The 22,610-nt window shown below is 38.6% G+C and overlaps 1 protein-coding gene across 20 annotated transcripts in view; it reads right to left on the bottom strand.

Annotated features, from left to right (window-relative positions):
• LOC103042950 (neurexin-1a) overlaps positions 1 to 22,610 on the bottom strand; it is a 562,201-nt gene that overhangs the window by 339,391 nt on the left and 200,200 nt on the right. For all 20 annotated transcript variants that reach the window (XM_049472543.1, XM_049472550.1, XM_049472551.1 and 17 more), the window contains one exon: positions 11,827 to 12,268. In XM_049472543.1, coding sequence (XP_049328500.1) covers positions 11,827 to 12,268 — 442 coding nt within the window. The remainder of the gene's footprint in view (positions 1 to 11,826; positions 12,269 to 22,610) is intronic.

The raw sequence follows: 22,610 nt of genomic DNA, 5'->3' as shown, positions 1-22,610 counted from the left end.
TAACAAGTAAAAAAAATGACATGATGACAAAGAAAACTATTTTTAATCACATACATTATAAAAATAGTTCTATGAATGTGCCAAATTTGTTTTTCTTAGTTTGAAAAATGTGACCTGAATAGAAGTTTGAACATTTGGTTTAAAACGTATGAATATTATATGATTTTCATATAGTGAAAGATATTTTTCAGAGGCATAAAGTACGAATATGAATGTAATTATCGAGAAGCTATATGCAAAATCCTAGATAAGCAAGGTAAAGCATTTTAGAGTTGGAAATAAGTCTGTGTCTCTGGGTGAAATGAGAAGACTACTGTCACAATTTATTTAAAAAAAAAATCAATTATGATTCTATAATTGGTACTAATTTGTTGTTCATAGCTCAAAAATGTGACCTGTAGAAAAATTTGAATTTTTGTTTTTTGAACAAAGTAATTCTTATGCATTTTCACCAGATTCATTTAGTTTTTTGTTTGGACACTTACAATACGAATACAAGTTAGAATAGGGTCCATATCATAAAAAAATCCAGCCCAAGATAAGGAGACAAAAACGTATAGAATAAAAGGAAGCCAAAGCGCATCTTTTCTAGCAAAGCTAAAAAACGCACAACGTCTATCTTTTGATTGGATCCATGTGAAGCTGCCCTATTAGCGCACTAGCGTGGGCATTAGCTCTACCTCAGTATAGCGCTGACTTTCATCTCCCGCTACTTAGCATCTTGGCTGGCCCAGGTCTGCCGCTTCAACACGTGTTCGGAGAGGATTAGTGAAATCCAGTTAAGTTGAGTCTTGGCATGTGGGTGTGCAGTTTGGTTACAGGCTAGCAGAAGCCGCTGCTCCGTGCAGACAAGGCTGTGAGCTCCGGTGCTGGCTGCTAGCCATGCTCCCTCACTTAGCAGCCACTGCAGGAGGGTCTCTGAGAAGCTAATCTAATTGAGCGTGGCTAAAACTAAACACAATGGCTGACGCTACTAACCCCATTTCCAATAGACATACTGTATTTCTGAGCCTCATCCATATGTGAGCAGCAAATATGTCCTCAAGCATAGCTTTTCTAGAAACTCTGCATAGTCAATGTATTGTGTTCTTTAAGAATTGAATTTTCTAAATCTAAGAGGGAAATATATATGACCGCAATGTGCATAAAATGGATGTTTTTTTGTTCGAAATATTGTGTTTGTATGTGCAAAAAAGTGTGTAAAGCACAATGTTGTGTTAGCCACTGGTATTTCTAATGCTGCTAATCAAAGACATTTAAAAAAAAATAAAGTTTAGCTCTTCTAGAAACTTTGTATGTTGAAGGTCATACTCTTTAATAAATGTTGGCTGACGCTGTTTTTTTCAATTTCAACACAAATGTTCCAAAGACGAAGTTTCAACTCTGGCTGGTCCATTGAGCTCCATTGGCTACCAGTTGCTGCTCTATCAAATTCAAAGCTCTTACAATCGCCTACAAGGTGATGACAGAACAGAACAGCTCCTTCCTACCTGCACTCGCTCCTGAAGGCTTACGCTACCTCCCGGCCGCTGCGCTCCTCCAATGAACGTCGCCTCGCTTTACCAAACACACATTCACACAAAGCAATCCAGACTGTTCTAATACAGAGTTCCCCAATGGTGGAACAAACTACCTTCTACTACCAGATCATGAGAATCTCTCGCTATCTTTAATAAACTCCTGAAGACAGAGCTCTTCAAAGAGCACTTACTCTCCTAACACCTCTAACAAACTACCTTCCACCACCAGATCAGGAGAATCTCTCACTATCTTTAATAAACTCCTGAAGACAGAGCTCTTCAAAGAGCACTTACTCTCCTAACACCTCTAACAAACTACCTTCTACTACCAGATCAGGAGAATCTCTCACTATCTTTAATAAACTGCTGAAGACAGAGCTCTTCAAAGAGCACTTACTCTCCTAACACCTCTAACTAACTACCTTCTACTACCAGATCAGGAGAATCTCTCACTATCTTTGATAAACTCCTGAAGACAGAGCTCTTTAAAGAGCACTTACTCTCCTAACACCTCTAACTAACTACCTTCTACTACCAGATCAGGAGAATCTCTCACTATCTTTAATAAACTCCTGAAGACAGAGCTCTTCAAAGAGCACTTACTCTCCTAACACCTCTAACACACTAACTACGTCTAACCTCATTTCCTTCTTCCCCTCCTTCACTTCTCTATCCCCTTTTTTCCCTTTGATCTCCTTTAAGCCCTATATAAAGATGTTTTACGTTTAACTTCTATTACTTTTGTACTTGACTATTGTAAGTCGCTTTGGACAAAAGCGTCTGCCAAATTTAATGTAACTAGAAGCTGTCGGACCACCAACAACGCAAACCTGTTACAAGGCTAAAATGCTAACTTTAAATGTTAACTTTAAAGTCTTTTGTCACGTCCTTGCCCTGTTCCCATATCATCTCCCCATCTGTTTCTCTGTGTTTATTCTCTGCATGTGCCCTGTGTGTATCCTGTGTCTCCTCCCCTGTAGCTCCGCCCCCTAGTCCCAGGTGTTTTCTGTTTCCTGTCCTTGTCCGTGTGTGTTTATAGTTTTTCTATGTATAGTTTTTCTGTCTGTTTCTGTTCTCTTGTCGGTTCTTGCGCGTCTTTACGTCTGTTGATTTTTTTATGTGTTCTTATTGTTCTGGCTTCTGATTTATAGTCTGTTTGTCCCTTTATTGTTTAATAAAATAAACATACTCGCATTTGTGTCAGCTCTGCGTGTCCTCTCTTTGCTCCTGCTGCCAACCCTGACATCTTTAGATAAACTTTTTTTTTCGGGTAACACTTTACTTGGATGGTCCATTTGATGGCCTCTTTGATGCTCAACTGACATTCAACTAACATTCAACTAAATGTCTATTAAATGCAAATGAACTAAAAGGTGAAAGTAAATGATTCTCTATTGAATATAACCCAACATTCAACTCTAACCCAAACGCTTATCTTAATATTTTAGGATTGGGTTTAGGGTTAGATTTTAAGTTTAGGTTAAGGTTAGGGTAAGGGTTAGATTTTAGGGTTGATTAAGGGTTAAGATTAAGGTTAGGTGTAGGGTTAGATTTTATGGTTGATTAAGGGTTAAGATTAGGGTTAAGGTTAGGGTTAGGTGTAGGGTTAGATTTTAGGGTTGATTAAGGGTTAAGATTAGGGTAAGGGTTAGGTGTAGGGTTAGATTTTAGGGTTGATTAAGGGTTAAGATTAGGGTAAGGGTTAGGTGTAGGGTTAGATTTTATGGTTCATTAAGGGTTAAGGTTAGGGTTAGGTGTAGGGTTGGATTTTATGGTTGATTAAGGGTTAAGGTTAGGGTTAGGTGTAGGATTAGATTTTGTGGTTGATTAAGGGTTAAGGTTAGGGTTAGGTGTAGGGTTTGATTTTGTGGTTGATTAAGGGTTAAGGTTAGGGTTAGGTGTAGGGTTAGATTTTAGGGTTGATTAAGGGTTAAGGTTAGGGTTAGGTGTAGGATTAGATTTTGTGGTTGATTAAGGGTTAAGGTTAGGGTTAGGTGTAGGGTTTGATTTTGTGGTTGATTAAGGGTTAAGGTTAGGGTTAGGTGTAGGGTTAGATTTTAGGGTTGATTAAGGGTTAAGGTTAGGGTTAGGTGTAGGGTTAGATTTTAGGGCTGATTAAGGGTTAAGGTTAGGTTTAGGTGTAGGGTTAGATTTTAGGGTTGATTAAGGTTTAAGGTTAGGGTTAGGGTTAGGTGTAGGGTTAGGTTTTAGGGTTGATTAAGGGTTAAGGTTAGGGTTAGGTGTAGGGTTAGATTTTAGGGCTGATTAAGGGTTAAGGTTAGGGTTAGGTGTAGGGTTAGGTTTTAGGGTTGATTAAGGGTTAAGGTTAGGGTTTAGGTGTAGGGTTAGATTTTAGGGCTGATTAAGGGTTAAGGTTAGGGTTAGGTGTAGGGTTAGGTTTTAGGGTTGATTAAGGGTTAAGGTTAGGGTTAGGTGTAGGGTTAGGTTTTAGGGTTGATTAAGGGTTAAGGTTAGGGTTAGGTGTAGGGTTAGGTTCTATTTTGAATCCTTTACATTCAACATTTGGTTAAGATAAATTTAATTGACATTCAATTCGTTGTAAGTTGAATGTAAGTTGAGCATCAACAAGACCATAAAATGGACCATCCAAGTAAAGTGTTACCCTTTTTTTTTTTTTTTGGAAATGTTTGAAACACTCTACAACAATCTGAACATTTAACTGAAACACCGCTAACTCAAGCAGAACGTAGTTTTTTTTAGATCCAACAGCAGATTTTTGAGGTACATTGGAACACCGCGTCTAAAGTCTAAGTCTAAAGATCCATACAGCACATATACAGTGCTAACAGTAATCTGAATCATGATAAGCCCTTAAACTTGGTGGAACTGGCAGAAGGAGCGCCTCGTGCAGAAAGTTTGAGCTGTGTAGTTTCATGTCCACACATGATTAAGTATGATTAAGCTCAGTGATCACCGCATTCAGCTGAGCACATCGAGGCTCAGCAGGTGGTTCTGAGAGCTCCACATGCTTCAGAGGAAAAACAGGCAGGAGCTGCTGTCACTCGATGTGGGGCAGAAAGTGATGGGATTGGAGTTAAGTAGGCTGAGTAATGGGATAAGATAAAAACGTACAAATGAATGCATTAAATATAGGTGCATATCACGTTATGATGTCTGCAACGGCATGGCAAAAGTCATGGGATAGAAGAAGTTTAATTGCCTGTGAAGCACTACTTCAGGGGATGGCTTAGAACATCCACAGCTGATCGAGTTGAAAAGTTGAAAGTAATGAAGTTTAAGTGAGGTCCGATAGTGGGTGCAAGATGGATGGAAAATGTCATTTCTGAAGCTGTTCGAGAATTTTTTAACATTAGCTTGGTCCACAAAGTCACATGTGCACCAAGAATACACCATAAAAAGACATTATCACCCACAGTGGACAGTGCAGTGGATGCTAATTAATTGTATCCATAACTATATAAAAAACTAAAAGTATTTTTAATAATAAACTAATAATTAAAATCTTATTTAATTATAGCATTACTTCTGATTCTAAGACAGGGGTGTCCAAACTAGGCCTGTTTCCTTTTTTGGAGCGGCCCGCGAAGTATTTTAGAAATAGAATGAACGTTGGCCCGCTGTTAATCAGGTTTTTATAATAAGAGATTCAAAGTTTGAACGCTAGGTGTCAGAAACGGGCCAAAGAGTCTAAAAGTGGAGAAGGTGTGCAGTTGTAGCGCAGAAAAACAGGCCAAAGAGTCTAAAAGCAGAGAGGGTGTGCAGTTGTAGCGCAGAAAAACAGGCCAAAGAGTCTAAAAGCGGAGAGAGTGTACATTTCTAGCGCAAAACAACGGGCAAAAGATTCTAAAAGCGGAGAGGGTGCGCACTTGTAGCACTAAAAATAAAGGCCAAAGGGTCTAAAAGCGGAGAGGGTGCGCCTTTCTGGCACAGAAAACGGGCCAAAGAGTCTAAAAGCGGAGAGAATGTACATTTCTAGCGCAAAGAAAACGGGCCAAAGAGTCTAAAAGCGGAGAGGGTGCACGTTTCTAGCACAGAAAAACGGGCCAAAGAGTCTAAAAGCGGAGAGGGTGCGCATTTCTAGTGCAGAAAACGGGCCAAAATGTCTAAAAGTGGAGAGAGTGCGCAGTTTTAGCTCAAATAAACGGCCAAAGAGTCTAAAAGTGGAGAGAGTGTACATTTCTAGCCCAAAAAAACGGGCCAACAAGTCTAAAAGCGGTGAGGGTGCGCATTTCTAGGGCAGAAAATGGGCCAAAGAGTCTAAAAGTGGAGAGAGTGTGCATTTCTAGCTAAAAAAAAAGCGGGCCAAAGAGTCTAAAAGCAGAGAGAGTGCGTGTTTCTAGCTAAAAAAAAAACGGGCCAAAGAGTCTAAAAGCAGAGAGAGTGCGCGTTTCTAGCTAAAAAAAAAGCGGGCCAAAGAGTCTAAAAGCGGAGAGAGTGCACATTTCTAGCGCAAAAAAACGGGCCAAAGAGTCTAAAAGCAGAGAGAGTGCGCGTTTCTAGCTAAAAAAAAAGCGGGCCAAAGAGTCTAAAAGCAGAGAGAGTGCGTGTTTCTAGCTAAAAAAAAAAACGGGCCAAAGAGTCTAAAAGCAGAGAGAGTGCGCGTTTCTAGCTAAAAAAAAAAACGGGCCAAAGAGTCTAAAAGCAGAGAGAGTGCGCGTTTCTAGCTAAAAAAAAAACGGGCCAAAGAGTCTAAAAGCAGAGAGAGTGCGCGTTTCTAGCTAAAAAAAAAGCGGTCCAAAGAGTCTAAAAGCGGTGAGAGTGTTCAGTTCTGGCCCCCAATAAAAAAAGTTTGGACACCCCTGCTCTAAGATAAACAACAAAATATTAGGAAGAATGTTCTCAAAATTTGAGCAGCACTACTGGGATTTATTAATGATTAGAAAGCACTACTAAAAAAATACATGTATGACTGGAACTGCACAACTGAAGTAAATTAGAGATTAGAATAACACTACTAAGGTAGAGATTTTTGCTTTGTTAATACATGAGTATGGTTTAAAATTTAAATCACTATTAGAATTATATAAAAACTATTTTACAGCTGATTATTTTACGCCTAAAACTATTCCCTTTCAATCTCAGAAGAGAGATTTATGGATGTCAGGAGTCTCCGTGAGTTCTCCACACTAGATCAGGCACGGCGTGTTATTTGTGATGGTGGGGCTGTTAAGTGAAAAGCGTACTGCTCAGTGGAGGAAAATAAACTAATCACCTGGGGATTACGTCCACGGCGTGTATTAATAAAGCATCTGAGAGGGAGATGAAAGGGCCCACTGCTCCTCACACTCTGTGACTCACGCTCTCCGGGGACGAGCGTTTTAAATCCAATGCATTATTAATCCGAAGTCAAAGGTCCCCGGACGAACAGGGCCAGCTGCTTTAATCAACACCACACAAGCTAATAGCCAGGGGACACAGACAGACCCAGACTCAGGCAGAACCCCAGGGGCCAAATTCACAAAAGCTGCACTAAGAGAAGAAGTTCCTAAGAATGTTCAGTTCTCCCAAAAATCCTGAGATGCTTTCAGATATTATCCTAAAAATATCTTAATTAATTGTAGCCATAACTATATGAAAACTAAAGGTAACTAATAATTAAATTAATTAATATCTTAATGAATCATAGCATTACTTGTGATTCTAAGACGAACAACAAAATGTAAGTAAGAATGTTCTCAAAACTCGAGCAGCACTGCTGAGATTTATTAATGAATAGAAAGCACTACTAAAAAATACATGTATGACTGGAACTGCACTACTGAAGTAAATCAGAGATAAGAATAACACTACTTAGGTAGAGATTTTTGCTTTGTTGGTACATCTACTAGAATATTAAAAGTGATTTGAATTTGTTTAACTGTAGTTTGGTAATTGCTTTGTCTTTAAACAAAAAATGCCAAAAGACAAAAAAAAAAAAAAAATCAGCATAATTTAGTCTGTGGTGAAAATAGTGGGAATATGAATAAAAACTTAAAAAAAAAAAAAAAAAACATTTGGTATTCAGCTCTCAGCCAAATGGTACATTGTGGTCAATTAAAAAATAAATAAATGCAATGCCCACTGTATATCATGATGTATCATCTCCCTGCTGCATCACCCACGCTCAGTGTACACCAGATATTGATTAGTTTCAGCCGTGTTATTGATGCGGAAGCCTCGTAAGGTTGGGAGGTTTGTTGGGAGGGTGGTTTCCTTCACACATCGCTCGTCTCCAGAGTTACCGAGTTCTAGCGTGGGTTTAAAAAAGAATAAACGTAAAAAAGAAATTCAGAAAAAAATAGTCGCACTCGGGTCACATATTCGAAGCGGGAGGAAAAACAGGCAGCAATTGCATTATCCTGCATCTCAACTCGAACACGGCGCAGTAACAGCCTCGGTCCTCAGAGAGACCGACTCACGTTACCATAGCAACCCGGGCAGAGAGAGAGAGAGAGAGGAAAAGAGATGGGAAGAATGGGAGAGGGAGAGACAAAGAGAGACAGACAGACGGATAGAGAGAGATATTGGGAAAAGAGAGGGAAAAACATTGAGAGAGATTAGGAGAGAGTGTTTGGGAGAGAGAGAAAGAAAGAAAGAAGAGAGAGAGAGAGAGAGAGAGAGACAGACAGAGTGTGAGGGATAGAGAGAGAGGAAAAGAGATGGGAAGAACGGGAGAGCGAGAGACAAAGAGAGACAGACAGACGGACGGAGAAAGATATTAGGAAAAGAGAGGGAAAAACATTGAGAGAGATTAGGAGAGAGTGTTTGGGAGAGTGGAGAGAGAAAGAAAGAAAGAGAGAGAGAGACAGAGAGAGAGACAGACAGTCAGAGTGTGAGGGATAGAGAGAGAGAGGAAAATGGGAAGATGGGAAGAACGGGAGAGCGAGAGACAGAGACAGATGGATAGAGAAAGATATTGGGAAAAGAGAGGGAAAAACATTGAGAGAGATTAGGAGAGAGTGTTTCTGAGAGTGGAGAAAGAAAGAAAGAAAGAGAGAGAGAGAGAGAGACAGACAGACAGAGGAGGAATAGATTTGGAGAGCGATTGGACGGGTGAAGATGTCGCTCAGAACGCAGAGAATTATCCTTTAATAATATGATACTCGCAGAACAACGGCGCTGAAGTCCCTTTCCTCGCGGCGGACGGAAATAGAATTTATTAATGCTTAATGCGAAATAGAAGGTATTAATCTTTCATATCGTTTGGGTAGCTTTTTCCTGGCCGTTCGGCGGGTCAGATGCTCTCGGATGAGATTACGCTCCGGCGAGTGTCGGGGAATGGGATAGCTCCGCTGAAGGCCCGGGCTGGGATTACTCGGTCTCAGTGCGGGGGGATTCGCTGTCAGTCAGTGTGTGTGAGGTGGGATTACGCTTCAGTAAGTGTGCGGAGTGGGATTCTATTTCAGCGTGTGTTCAGAATGGGATTAGGTTTTGCCGAGAGCTTGAGAAGGGACTATATTTTAAGGAAGACGTTTACATGAACTGCATAATGCGATTAGGAACGATTCTTATAACGAGACAACGGGACAATTAAACGCTTTCGCTTTTACGACAACTTGCTTCAATGGTCTTTTTTTTTTTCAGTTCGAGTGTTTCATATAGAGTACAATCTGACACGATAAAAGTCATTGGACAGGAAGTAGGATCACGTGCCATGACTTTTGCCACAAGGACCACACAATAGAAATATCCTTCACGGCCCTTGGTTTTACTCAATTCACTGTGCACCCACATGAGCACACGAGTTTCACACTTCAGTGCAAACCACCACTAGGCCTCGTCAGACTGTTCCAAATGTTTGGCCAACACGCTAGTGTGATAGACTTCTAAAGCTCCACTAGAAAGGATTGAGATTTTGTGCTTGTGGGCTCCCCCTACAGTTGCAGAGTGTTATAAATGTTTCATTAGAACTAAAGGTCGGAAAGCAGGTCGCAGTTCTAGCTAGTTCAAGCTGTAATTTTACTTCTTTAAAAAGATGAAAAATCAAGGAAATCCTACCTAGTGCTGCTTTAATAGGACAGTCTTAGCCTAGGTTAAAGCTAGCATTAAATCATTAATATGAATCTTTGACACTTCTTCTAGAAGTTACAAAGCTTCTAATCTACAGATTGATTAATAAATAAGGTTCTTTGCAGCAGTTATCTTAAAGAACCACTTTTGGTTCCCTGAAGAACTGTTAGAATGGATAGCTCTATAACGGGCCACTTTGGTTAATGCAATGTTTGATTTGATTGTAAATAAGCTGAATATTTAAAATAAAAGTTCTATAGAACTATATACATAAGCCAGGAACCGTTTAGGAACCGTTCTCTTTTTTTCTTTTTTTTTTTTTTTCTTTTCACGAGTGCACCTCAACATAAGCTGTGAACAGAAGTGGAATGGGCTGATTTAAAGAGTCCTGACATTTCTACAGGCAAAGTGCCAGTTTCCCACCAGTGCGGAGACTCAGGTCCTCACTCTCCGTGTGGCTACAGGGGTAATGAAACGGCTAATGTGATTTCCCGCTCTCGAGATGGAGTGGAAAACATGGTTGGTGGGGGCGGATCTAATTTGCAGTGTGACATTGCGAGGCCTTGGCCACGAGCGCACGCTAACAAATTGCTGCTTAGATAAGCAAATCAACACGGAGCTCGGTGCCAGCGTGCCGGGGCACAGAGGACACGCAGCAGGAGAAAGGAGCCGGCAGATCAGCGGCAGCTCCAGCCCACAGACTCCCAGACTGATGATCCATCCTCAACCTGGCCGCAGGGGAGCTCCAAACGAGGCGCTCCATAAAGACGCCGGCCAGATAAAGCCGGATGTGAGGGACCTGCTCGGCTTCGTTTAAGATGAGAAGGTGCCGAGGAGCAGATAAACCCCAAACCCATGTCTCTGAAATGAGTTCTACACAACGTGACCGTGACTCGGCCCGTGAGCCGCAGAACCTTTCCGAAGGCTTCACGATATAAAGATGGATTATATACATTTCCCCTGGGAGAGTAAAAAGATAGCACGGAATGAAATAATCTGTTTTAGGCTCAAACCTCAGACTATTCATGCTCCGCCCACAAAATGCTTCTTCCTAGAAAGTGTTGTGAGGTTGCACAAGATTTATAAAGCCTGGTTGTGAGAGACTACCACTGACTATAGAATTGAAAATGATAGTTCAACAGTAGAAAATGTATGTTGGATTCAAAATAAATATGTACAAAACCTGTATTTCAAAAAATGAAGGCAAGCATGTTCTTAAATTGAATATAAGTAAACCTAAAATAATCTACAAATAACAATTCTATTGGTTAAAGCTCCACTAGGCAGGATTGAGATTTTGTGCTCGTGGGCTCCCCTTACAGTTGCAGAGTGTAATAAATGTTTCATTAGAACTAAAGGTCGGAAAGCAGGGCGCAGTTCTCGCGAGAGTTGGTCGCGGCCGCCTCAGAAAACTTACAGAGTCTGGTTTCAGCTCAGAGGAGCTCCGACACACGAGGCACGAGAGCACTGCTATTCCTCCTATTAAACCCTAATGCAGCATTGCAGTGAGTTTCATGCTGTAATTTCACTTCTTTAAAAAAAATCAAAAATCAAGGAAATCCTACCTAGTGGGGCTTTAATTCCTCCACAAATACAGTATTTACACTGTTTACAGAGCAAAACGTTTCAAACCATGGAGAATTCTAAAAAAAAAACACCATTTGAGATAAATGTTTCCAGAGCACAACCGCAAAATGCTCTTTCTAATTTAAAAAAGATGCCGTGGCACTAAATTTAACACTGACAATAACTACCAAAAGAGTACAGCATTGCTACAGAGTAGGTTGGGTTTAAACACAACACAAAATGAAATACTGTCTGATATCAATTTTATCAATACATGTAAACTAATAATTATAAATTATTTCTGAAAACCGATCCAGTATTGTAAAACAAAATATTGCGATATGAAATTATTTATAAATTTTTCTTACACTCATTATTTCAATCAAGGGAACACATGGTATATCTTGGCACCACTTCACTTTAATAACCTTTCAAATAAGAGCCACAACCTCAAATAACCTAAGATTACATCTCCTCTCAGTGGCACTAACATATACAAAAATGCACAAAATTACAAATATCTAAGTACAAATTTTAGTTTTTTTTTTTTTAAATACACCTTAATTATAGAAATCTATTACTATAACTAAATTTCCTAAGTGTGGACAATGCACGTATTTTAAGTATTCTAAGATTTTTTTTTGACCACATTCTCTAAAGCTGTACCAGAACACATTTGTAGGCAGACCATGTACACGTCACTATTGCACTATTAGAAAAAAAAGGAAGAAAGGAGGAAAGGAAGAAAGAAAAAACAGCAGCAGCTCACCAGCTCGTCCATCTCTCTGGAAGTCGACGTGGTTCCATTCCCCATCATTCACCTTCTTGTTGATGGCCCGAGTCTTGGTGGTGCCCGAACCCATATCAAGCAGCAGATACAGATGGCCGTCCAGCATCTCAATGGCGAAGAAGTCCACCTTGAGCGTGAGGGGGCTCTTGGCCTCCTTGGTCTGCTGCTTGGGTCGACCGTGGCTGAAGAGAAGAAGCCCGTTGGGTTCAGTGGTGCGGAAGTCGAAGGAGATGGAGCCGGTCTTTTTGGCGTTCCATTTGTGCAGCGTGATGAAGGCTTCTGGCGTTTCGAAAGTGATGGGGTCCAGAGTGGCTACGTTCTCGCACTTGAAGGCCACCACACCGTGGATCTTCATCTTGGGATCGCCCTGTAAGGCCACTCTGGACAGCTCCAGCCGGACATCGTTGTTCTTGTACACCACCTAATGTTAAAAATATTAAAAAGACGAACAGGAGAGAAGAAAGGTGGCACATGTAATAAAATAAAAGATTGCAAAAGCAAAGACAATCGTATTTTTCTTATTTCATGAAAATTGTGCTTGCAGAAACATTACGTAATTTAATATACTTAAAATAAAACCACCTAAAAATAACATTATCCAACTAGTAGTTTTTAATACTGGAGAGTATATATATATATATATATATATATAACTATTGTCTAAACTAGCATCTAAAACCAGTACTAAACCAAACACAACCAGCACTAAGGTCCAACCATGTTACCCTGTTTAAAGATAAAAATACAGAAAATAAATAAATAAATAAAATTCCCGATCTCCACTAAAAATGACAAAGGAGCTCAAAAGGTGAGTCCAAAATGAAAAGGGGTGAATGGGGCTAAATGGCACAAACCTCAAAAAGTAAAAAACTGTAATTAGCCAATCATCTAGGATATTCCTTTTAAAAATTTTAAAAGTTTACCTTTAAAACACGCTAGCATCACAGCTTCAGTGAACCAGTTATTGAGTGGTTGGTGAGCTGGGAATACAGCTAGAGCTTTGAGTTTTTCAATATAAAAATGATCAAGTATTTATTTATAAACTCGTATTCTGATCAATTGCCCCATATAAACCCATTCATTTTGGGCTCCCTCAGGAGCGTGCTCTAGTGTCTAATAAACCCAAAACACATTCCTAAATGGGCATTTCTTCTATATAGCAGTTGTCTGAAAAAACTACAGCGGAGCTACAGTAAGCCAGAGGGACATATCCCTTTTCTACTGCAATAATCATACGTTTAACCCCTTTAACTTCCACTCAACCATATGGTAGAGCTTCATAAGTATTTTTTATTTATTTTTTTAAGTTTTAACTAATCTCCCACCAGGAAGTGTGGAAGTAAAGTTAAATATTCATCCATATTTGTATTGATAGTAAATCTTATTTATTTATTATTATTTTTTTTTTACAAATTACACTTTTTTTAATTCTTGTCATGCATATGTCCATAGTAGCAAGTAGCAAACTGCACAACAGGGTGGAGAATATTTATTATATTTTATACTAATATATTTTATTAGTGAATATTGCCTTTAAAAAAAAAAGAAATGTGGTTGACCTAGATTTGCAAATATTTGAAATGGTTTATGATGACCTTGTTCTGTTACACTGTGATTTTCTAATATTATTTCAATTATGTATTTTACTACAACAGGATGGGCACTGAGAGATCGGACAGTTAGCAAAATATATATTTGATACGTAAAAGAAGTTACATTTGCTATGCTAATGACTCAAAATGCTTGCTATTTTGGTATTTTACCTTAAATAATCCCAACGTGAACGATATGTATAGCAAAATGCTAACAGCTACGAGTCATTTTAGCTCATGGCTAAGCTTCCACTGTGCTCAATCCCAGAGCGAATTCCTGTTGAGTCAGGCAACTCAATAACAATGTTTACCAATACTTAACATGTTTATTCTGACAAAATATTATAAATTGAAGATATGATGATTTTCGATCAGTTGAGTTATAGCCAACAGATTAGTCAACTAATAATGAATAACAGCTACTTAGACTCAAACAGCTAGACTCAAATGTGTTTTTGTGGTATTATACAACAGTTAGTTCCGACCTCACAATCTGATTGGTTGAGAAGTGTTCTAGCTGTGATGATGTTTGTGATAACATCACGGCCTTCTCACACTAAACCTGTATCACTCCGCCGACGCGTTGCATCAGCGGCAGCGTTAGCTTAGCACAGGCTAGCACTCAACCACGGGACGCTCGCCCGCAGCGCTGACTCATCTTTTGTGGACAAAAGGGAAAGAAAATCGCTCGGCTAATGCCGTCTGACAGCCAGAACGCTAACTTAACCAGACAGGCTAGGCTAAGCTAAGTTAATGCTGAGCTAAAGCAAGCTACGCTAACCTAACCACGGTCCAGCCGGCTAGCTAAAACCAACACCACCCAGCAAAACAAGCAGAAATGCTCAAAAAATGCACAGATTTCACCTGAAGACGACTCCACGGAGCAGAAGAGGAGAATATTAGCTTTATTTCACGATCCTAATCTTCACTTATTCCCAATTTTGATTTTAAGCTAACTTTCGTGGTGTTAGTCTGTATAAACCATACACCCTATTGTAGTTAAGTTTCAGTTCTGTTACAGTTGTTGTGGAACTACTTTTTGGCGGAAGGCACAGTCCATATTAAAGCATATTCGTTCTTAATTTCTTAAAGCTCTTTGATTTATTTTCTTTATTCATTTAGTAAAAAAAATAAACTGTTGTATAAAAGCAATAGAACACGAGAGGGAGTGTGTTATCACGAATAACATCACGGCTCTGATGATCTACGACCCAATCACAGACAAATCACTCTTGTGTTCTATTGCTTCATTATATCATACACAATCACAACAACATGTATAGCGAAATGCTAATAGCTACACATCTAAGGGCTAACTGATCATTTTAGCTCTAGGCTAAGCTTACACTGTGCCTAACCCCAAAAGGTTATCAGAGAATCAGTCCCTACTGTCACTTTCAGTAAGCGGAACAGCTTGATGTATTAGCATACGATGGCATCCTGTCAGCCTGTTTTTCGAGACGCTCTGGTACAACATGCTGCCTGCACCACAGAGATAGCCTACGCACTGCACTGTGTTTTCTGAAACAAGGAGTTATTTTCAGACCCGCACAATTAAAGCTAAACGGCACCCAGTTATAGAAACACACATTCATTATATTTCCAGCTGCGGGAGAAAAATAAATAAATAAATCGATGCCGACATCAAACACAGTCTTGATGTATTGATCTTATAATCCTCTCTCGGAAGCCTCTTATGTGACATTGCAACATCATCCTTCTTTCTTGTCTTGTGACGCGATGAAAAGAAATGACAAGACGTGGGCAGGAGATGGGTCAGTTCATCAAACTCTGCCAACAGTGCACTCAATCTCTCCCAATAATTATCCGGACTCTAACTGCAATCACAGTTAGGGCTACAGCGATTAGTTGCTGGAGTCAATTAATCTTTGATGATGTTGATTACGGGCCCTATAACCTTCATATGATACAATGGAAATTGAAAACTGAAACACACTACAGGAAGCTATTACAGAGCTGTGAGAGGGCAAAGACTTGCAAGAGGGCAAATTGCATTAAACACTCTGGATAGATAGACTAATAAAGGAAGGGGAATACAATGTTTTAATTATTCAAGTAACAGCCAACCGATTAATCGATTATATACAGTCATATGAAAAAGTTTGGGCACCCCTATTAATCTTAATCATTTTTAGTTGTAAATATTTGGGTGTTTGCAACAGCCATTTCAGTTTGATAAATCTAATAACTGATGAACACAGTAATATTTCAGGATTGAAATGAGGTTTATTGAACAGAAAATGTGCAATATGCATTAAACCAAAATTTGACCGGTGCAAAAGTATGGGCACCCTTATCATTGTATTGATTTGAATACTCCTAACTACTTTTACTGACTTACTTAAGCACAAAATTGGTTTGGTAACCTCATTGAGCATTGAACTTCATAGCCAGGTGTATCCAATCATGAGAAAAGGTATTTAAGGTGGCCAATTGCAAGTTGTTCTCCTATTTGAATCTCCTCTGAAGAGTGGCATCATGGGCTCATCAAAACAACTCTCAAATGATCTAAAAACAAAGATTGTTCAACATAGTTGTTCAGGGGAAGGAAACAGAGATTTAACCTGTCAGTTTCCACTGTGAGGAACAGAGTAAGGAAATGGAAGACCACAGGGACAGTTCTTGTTTAGCCCAGAAGTGACAGGCCAAGAAAAATATCAGAAAGGCAGAGAAGAAGAATGGTGAGAACAGTCAAGGATAATCCACAGACCACCTCCAAAGAGCTGCAGCATCATCTTGCTGCAGATGGTGTCACTGTGCATCGGTCAACAATGCAGCGCACTTCGCAGAAGGAGAAGCTGTATGGGAGAGTGATGCGAAAGAAGCCATTTCTGCAAGCACGCCACAAACAAAGTCGCCTGAGGTATGCAAAAATTTTGGTTTAATACATATTGCACATTTTCTGTTTGTACAATAAACCTCATTTCAATCCTGAAATATTACTGTGTCCATCAGTTATTAGATATATCAAACTGAAATGGCTGTTGCAAACACCCAAATATTTAGAACTAAAAATGATTAAGATTAATAGGGGTGCCCAAACTTTTTCATATGACTGTATAATAAAACTGCTAGTTTGACTTAAATTTGTCTTTTTTTTCCCAAAAAACATGACTGCACACCAGAAATGGTTAAATGATCTCAACAAATTCCAACAAACACAGGACATTATGTTATTATTATTATTATTATTATTATTATTAATAATAATAATAATAATAATAATAATAATAATAATAATAATACATTTTATTTGTAATGCACTTTACATTTCAAAGAAGTCTCAAAGTGCTACAGTGCAAATAAAATCAGAACAAACATTTAGAAACAAGTGGATTAAATAAAATAAAATAAAATAAAATAAATTACACACATAAAAATAAAAATGTCCTATTATTTGATGAATCGAATGATAGTTGGTAGAAACACACATCAATTTTTTGCCACATTTTTTTTTATTTAAAAATAAATGTTAGTTGGACTAATAGTTACAGATTAATGCAAATTAACGACAGTCATTATCAAAATAAAAATAATCAAACAATAGTTTGATAGATAAATTAATTATGGATGAAGTCGCTTGTTTGACTGTTATATGCATACAAATTTAGGCTAGAATTGCAGCTCTACAATGTTTATTTGGTTTGCAAGCGTTTTTGATCATTTGCAAAATAAAAAAAAAGTGTTAATTAATTTAAAAAATTGCAAAAAATGAAAAAAATCAAATAATCAGCAGCTGACCGATTAACGAACGGCACAAATAATTACTTGTTTAACTGCTTTATATATACAGATTTAGGGACATTAATTTAATATTACTGCAATTCTACAATATTCATTTTGTATGCAAAATATAAATATAAAATATAAAAATAATGGCTAGTTTAATTCCTGTTCAAATGCAATATTATGTAAGGGACGTCACTGCATTTTTTTTTTTGTTGTATTAAACATGTTGTATGTATTGTAGTCATTCCAACAGTTTTTTTTTAAACACTGCAAAATATACATGTCAATAAGTCAAATAATTGAATAATTGAATATTTCACTAATTATATAAATGGCAAAATAAATGGGAAAGGCAACTGTCACGCCCTCGCTTTGTTTCCCTGTGTTTCTGCATTTCCCAGTGTGTTTCCCCTGTAATTTTCCGTCACGTGTCTGTAATTTGTAGCTCCGCCCCTCGCTACCAGTCTCCCCAAGTGTTCATTGTTACCTGTTAGTATATATAGTACCATATATATTTAGTCTATGTTTGGGGTCGGTCTTTGCACCTTCCTCTGTCGCTTGTCTCGCCACGTTTGCTATAGCTTGTTTATTTCTAGTTCCCTGTATTTCACGTATGTTTCCTGTCACGTTTATTTCCTGTCTTTTTCTTTGTTTATACCTGTATATATTTACATATTTATCCCTTGTATATATATATCCCTAGCCCTGTTAGTTTATCTGTTATGTTTAGCTTAGCTCTTTTTCTTTTGTTTCCCTGTTTGTTTACGTTTTTATATTTTCCTCGTTTACTTCTTATTTGTTTGTTTGTTTATCTGTTATTTAATAGATTCGCTGGTCTTACCCGCTTTTACGTCCGCCTCCCGTCTGCTCCATCGTCACAGAAAGACCGACCGCAAACATAGACTAAATGGTACTATATATATACTAACAGGTAACAATGAACACCTGGGGAGACAGGTAACGAGGGGCGGAGCTACAAATTACAGGGGAAACACACTGGGAAACGCAAAAAACAGGGCGTGACATCAACTACCTCTTGTTTTCTGTTTTTATGTCCTTCACTCCAGCTCTGTAACATTTTATCTCCATTTTCATTTTGTTCATTCCTAAAAATTGTGCAATAATCAACAAATAATGATTGGTATAGTCGATTAATGCGATTAATAATTTATAGATGAATCCTCACAGAAGAAGCCTCATATAGAGGAGTGCAGTTTCCAGTTTATTATGCAGTTTGACTCCTGTTCTGTTCTGTGTTTGCTGTTCTGTCTTCCCCCCGTCCCATGGATATGTCACTGCGGTTCAGCGTAGCTCCGGCACGTCAGTGCAGATCCATTCAAAGGTGCGTAAGAGGGACCCGCTGTCACTCTGCCGTGGCACAGATAGTCTCTGGCATGTCACCGCGGTGTCCTTAAACCTCCACCTGAGCCTCCAACATCCCAGCAAGCCAGTCAAGAGACACTCAGCAGAGGCAGAGAACCCAATAGGATGCAAACCCCTTTAGGAAAGAGCAGCTTCTGAGAACGCTTTCCTGACCTTCATGAAAAACTGGGTGGGGTGGAAGGGGCATCTTTCACTCTGACAAGCGCATTCTCTGTGTGTGTGTGTGTGTGTGTGTGTGTGTGTGTGTGTGTGTGCACACACAGGTATATTTGTGTGTGTGTGTCGCGAGCCAAGACGTAATAGGAACACACAGCTGAGCACACCGCAGGTGTAGATGACCCAGATCTCTCCTGAGGGTTTGGATTGAAACGCAAAGAAGATGGCTGGAGGATTTTTTTTTCGTACCGAACTCAAGTGAAAATTAATATACTAGCACGCGGCTCAAGCAAGCCTCAGGGAAAAAAATACAGGCGCGGAGAAGCTGAACGCGTTCCCGGGAAGGTCGTAAACAAACATTTCGCAAGGATTCTGTATCCAATTTTATCATATAAAATGATCCAGCTTGACCGACATAAACATCTCTGACACTGACACCAAACTTTGAGGACCTAAAAAAATTCCAATAACCATTATAATTTCATAAGATGAACTGAAACTCAATCGTTTCAAACTGTGTTTTGCAGGCTGAAATGACTGCGAGTCCTCAGCTGTCAAAATTCTTTAAAGCAGAAGAAGTTCAGCAAATCTGAAATAACAAATATTGTGGGCGGAGTTTTGTAGCGTTCGGTATTTTTATAACAGTTCTCTTCAAACGTATCCTGTGTTATAACCTTAAAGATACATGTTATTTCCAGAGGTGGAAAAGTACTGAAAAATTGTAATTTTACTTTGCTAAAATTCTACTCAAGTAAAAGTAAAAATACCCATCTAAAAATCTACTTGAGTAAAAGTAAAAAAAAAAATACTCAATTGAAAATGTACTTTGAGTAAGTTACATAGTTACTTTTATTTATTTTATGTAAAAAAAGTACAAATCATAAATTAGATAATTTGGACCTTTCAGGCAGCATATAAACCCATAAAACATTTTCAAGAACAAGTGGCATAGGTTTCTATGATCCCTTTTTTTTTCTTTACTGTTAAAAAGTTATGGTCATATATGTGAATATAAACTATATTTTTATATTTTTAGTTATATAGTTCATTAATGTTCCCAATAAAAACTTAATGAATTATCATTAAAACATGAAATCATCCAAAAAAAAAAAAAACTGTTGGTCTGCGCATGCGCAGTGCCGTAAAGAAGCACATATCGATGGGTAGCATAACTCGACAGAACACCGGTTCCCCCGAGCCGCGCACACAGACCCCAGGCTGCACAGCTGATTCACACAGCGTCCCTCCCGCGAACCGTAATAATAAACACTGCATGGAAAAGTTCAGCTGCTCTGCCATGGAGAACAAAACTCAATTTGTTTTTTTTTATTCAGACAATTTGTTTTTTTTTTCAGCATTTTATTTTTTACTCAGTAACAGGGAGTTTTCCAAAGTAGTGAAGTAAATTGCTTGTGTCAAAATGAACTTGATTAAAAGTAAATATAACCTAATTTAAAAGCTACTTTAAAAATTACAAATTACTCATAAAATCTACTCAATTACAGTAATGTGAGTAAAAGTAATTTGTTACTATCCACCTCTGGTTAGGTTTCAATTCAGCGTAGAGTTCATATCCTAGATTTTAAAGAAAGCATTTCTTTTTGCTAGAAAGCGCTTGGTACTTGTTTTTTTTTTTAAACCGTTCTTCTAGTCCCATCGCCTGCATCAGCTAGTAAAAGGAAGCCTCCAGACTGACGTTAACCCGTAAATTAGGATTCATGGTCTCGCCCACCTTAGCCTGAGACCACCCACCGCAGAGCCGTGAAGGGAGCGTCATAGCGCTGTTAGCCAATCAAAGGTAAGATATTCGCATGTCATGAATATTCTGTCACGGGACTATGAAGGACTGGACCCAAGTGCAAAGAGGTAAGTAATATTTTACTGCTATGTAAGGATTTATTTTTATTATATATTATTATTTATTATTTATTTTTTTTATATATGTTGATGTGGATGTGAGGTAGTGTGAGGATGTGAGGTAGAGTGCTGGGCCAACACTTTAACCCTGCGCCATTGGCAAGGACAGGCAGCCATGGGAATTACACCCTCTTAACTGAGGAGGGAAAAAGGCGGGAAAACCAAACAAAGGAGATGCCACGTGGCATTTCTCAAACAAAGGAAAAGCAAACAAACTAAAAAGGAAACTTAGGACAGACTTGCTAAAAGAAGTCTATATTTTGAGATCTTTCTTTTTTTTCTGACTTTGCTTTCTTTTTAGATCTCTTCTTTTTCTCTCTTTCTCTGTGATATCTTTTCTTTTTTTGCTTTCTTTTAAGATCTCTGTTTCTTTTGTGAGCCTTTGCTTTCTTTTGAGATCTTTTAAGATTTTTCTTTTATTTTTCTTTTCTTTTCTTTCTTTCTTCAGTACCCTATGTTACCGGTCACCCCTCTACAAAGGTGTGGCAAGAGTGTGCTGCTTTCCTTGGCCTTATATACCAGTGCCAGCAGGTGTGCCTCGTTTGTACTGATTACCTCTTGGAACTCTGGGGTTTTTGTGTTCGTCCCCTGCTGGCAGCTGGCAGCACTGGCCGACCCCTTACATATTCAGTTAGAGGCGAAATCCCATCATTCTTCACTGCCCACTCCTCCACTGCACTAAAACAGCCTGAAACAGGAGCTGCAGATTTTTTTTACATGCTTTTTTTTTTTTTTTTTTTTTTTTACAAAAATGGCTAACAGGGCATTAATTCATACAAGACTGTATGCTGCAAAATGAAATGAAATTAAACCTTTAAATAATTATTCCAGTGATAAATAAATTTACACCTGAAACCCGACATAGTTATACAGATGGCTCCCAACATGCATCTAGTGATCATGTGACTACACAATCCACCAATCACTACTTCCTCTCTTTGGCCTTGTCTCTAAAATACCAACTATACATGATAAACTTATCCACCCATGAATTATTTATCTGTTTTGTCTGTTCTTCTTTATTTATTTTTTTATGTGATGCAGCAAGTGTTATTATCTATTTCCCTGTGCATCGACATAGAAAAGATCTATGGCTAAGAAACCCTAAATATTAATGTTTTAGACATTTTCATTTCTACCAATAAGCACTTTTAATATTGGCAGCCAATAAATCAGTCAGGTTTTAATCATCAACATGGTGTCAAACGACAATACAGTCTTCCCAAAGTCAGACAGTGCAAGGACACACAGATGAATGGTTTAAATGGTAATGAGACATTTCAGCAGGAACAATGCTGGCCCCACATCTCCAGTCAGTCATGCTGTCAGTCCTCCAGACCGTCACTAAGCCATTCTACCACTGGCCTGTGTGATAGAGAAATCCCAATAGTGTCGTTTTATTTCACTCGTTGGCCTTGAAGAATGCAGGCTATCTTGCAGGCCATGCCAAATTGCACAGGTAAATATCTCACGCCACAGTCTTCAGTACACAGGAGGAACAGTGGAGGTGTTCCTGTTGACATCTCAGCTGCACAGTAAATCTCTTCTCAAACAAAAGCTACTTTACCTAGGCCAGGATTTGGAAAGCTGGGTATTGCTGAGTGCTTTTCACAAACTGAGGGGATTGTAGCCTCTTTCAAGCCTATTTCAGGAGTTGTGGCAAACTCAAGACATGAAACCCCACATACAGAAAGCTATGATGTGCCACGTTTGATAAAATCTATATCCTTCATTAAGATTGAGAATAGGTTATAGAAGAATTGTTTTAATAGCATTACATAGTATTTAAAGTAGTTTCTTACCCAAATATGTTTTTCTTTTAAATTAAATTTCGTCATGATTCGATTTTTTTTCAGATTCTTTCAAATCGGTTGGATTTCTTTTTCTTCATTCTCCATACTTTAGCGGCGCAACAACAAACACTACACTAAACGACACTAAAACTTTCCCTGTCCTGTTGCTGCT

This window comes from Astyanax mexicanus, chromosome 25, assembly GCF_023375975.1.
Source record: "Astyanax mexicanus isolate ESR-SI-001 chromosome 25, AstMex3_surface, whole genome shotgun sequence".
NCBI lineage: Eukaryota > Metazoa > Chordata > Actinopteri > Characiformes > Acestrorhamphidae > Astyanax > Astyanax mexicanus.
This window is presented reverse-complemented; position numbering and strand designations above follow the sequence as displayed.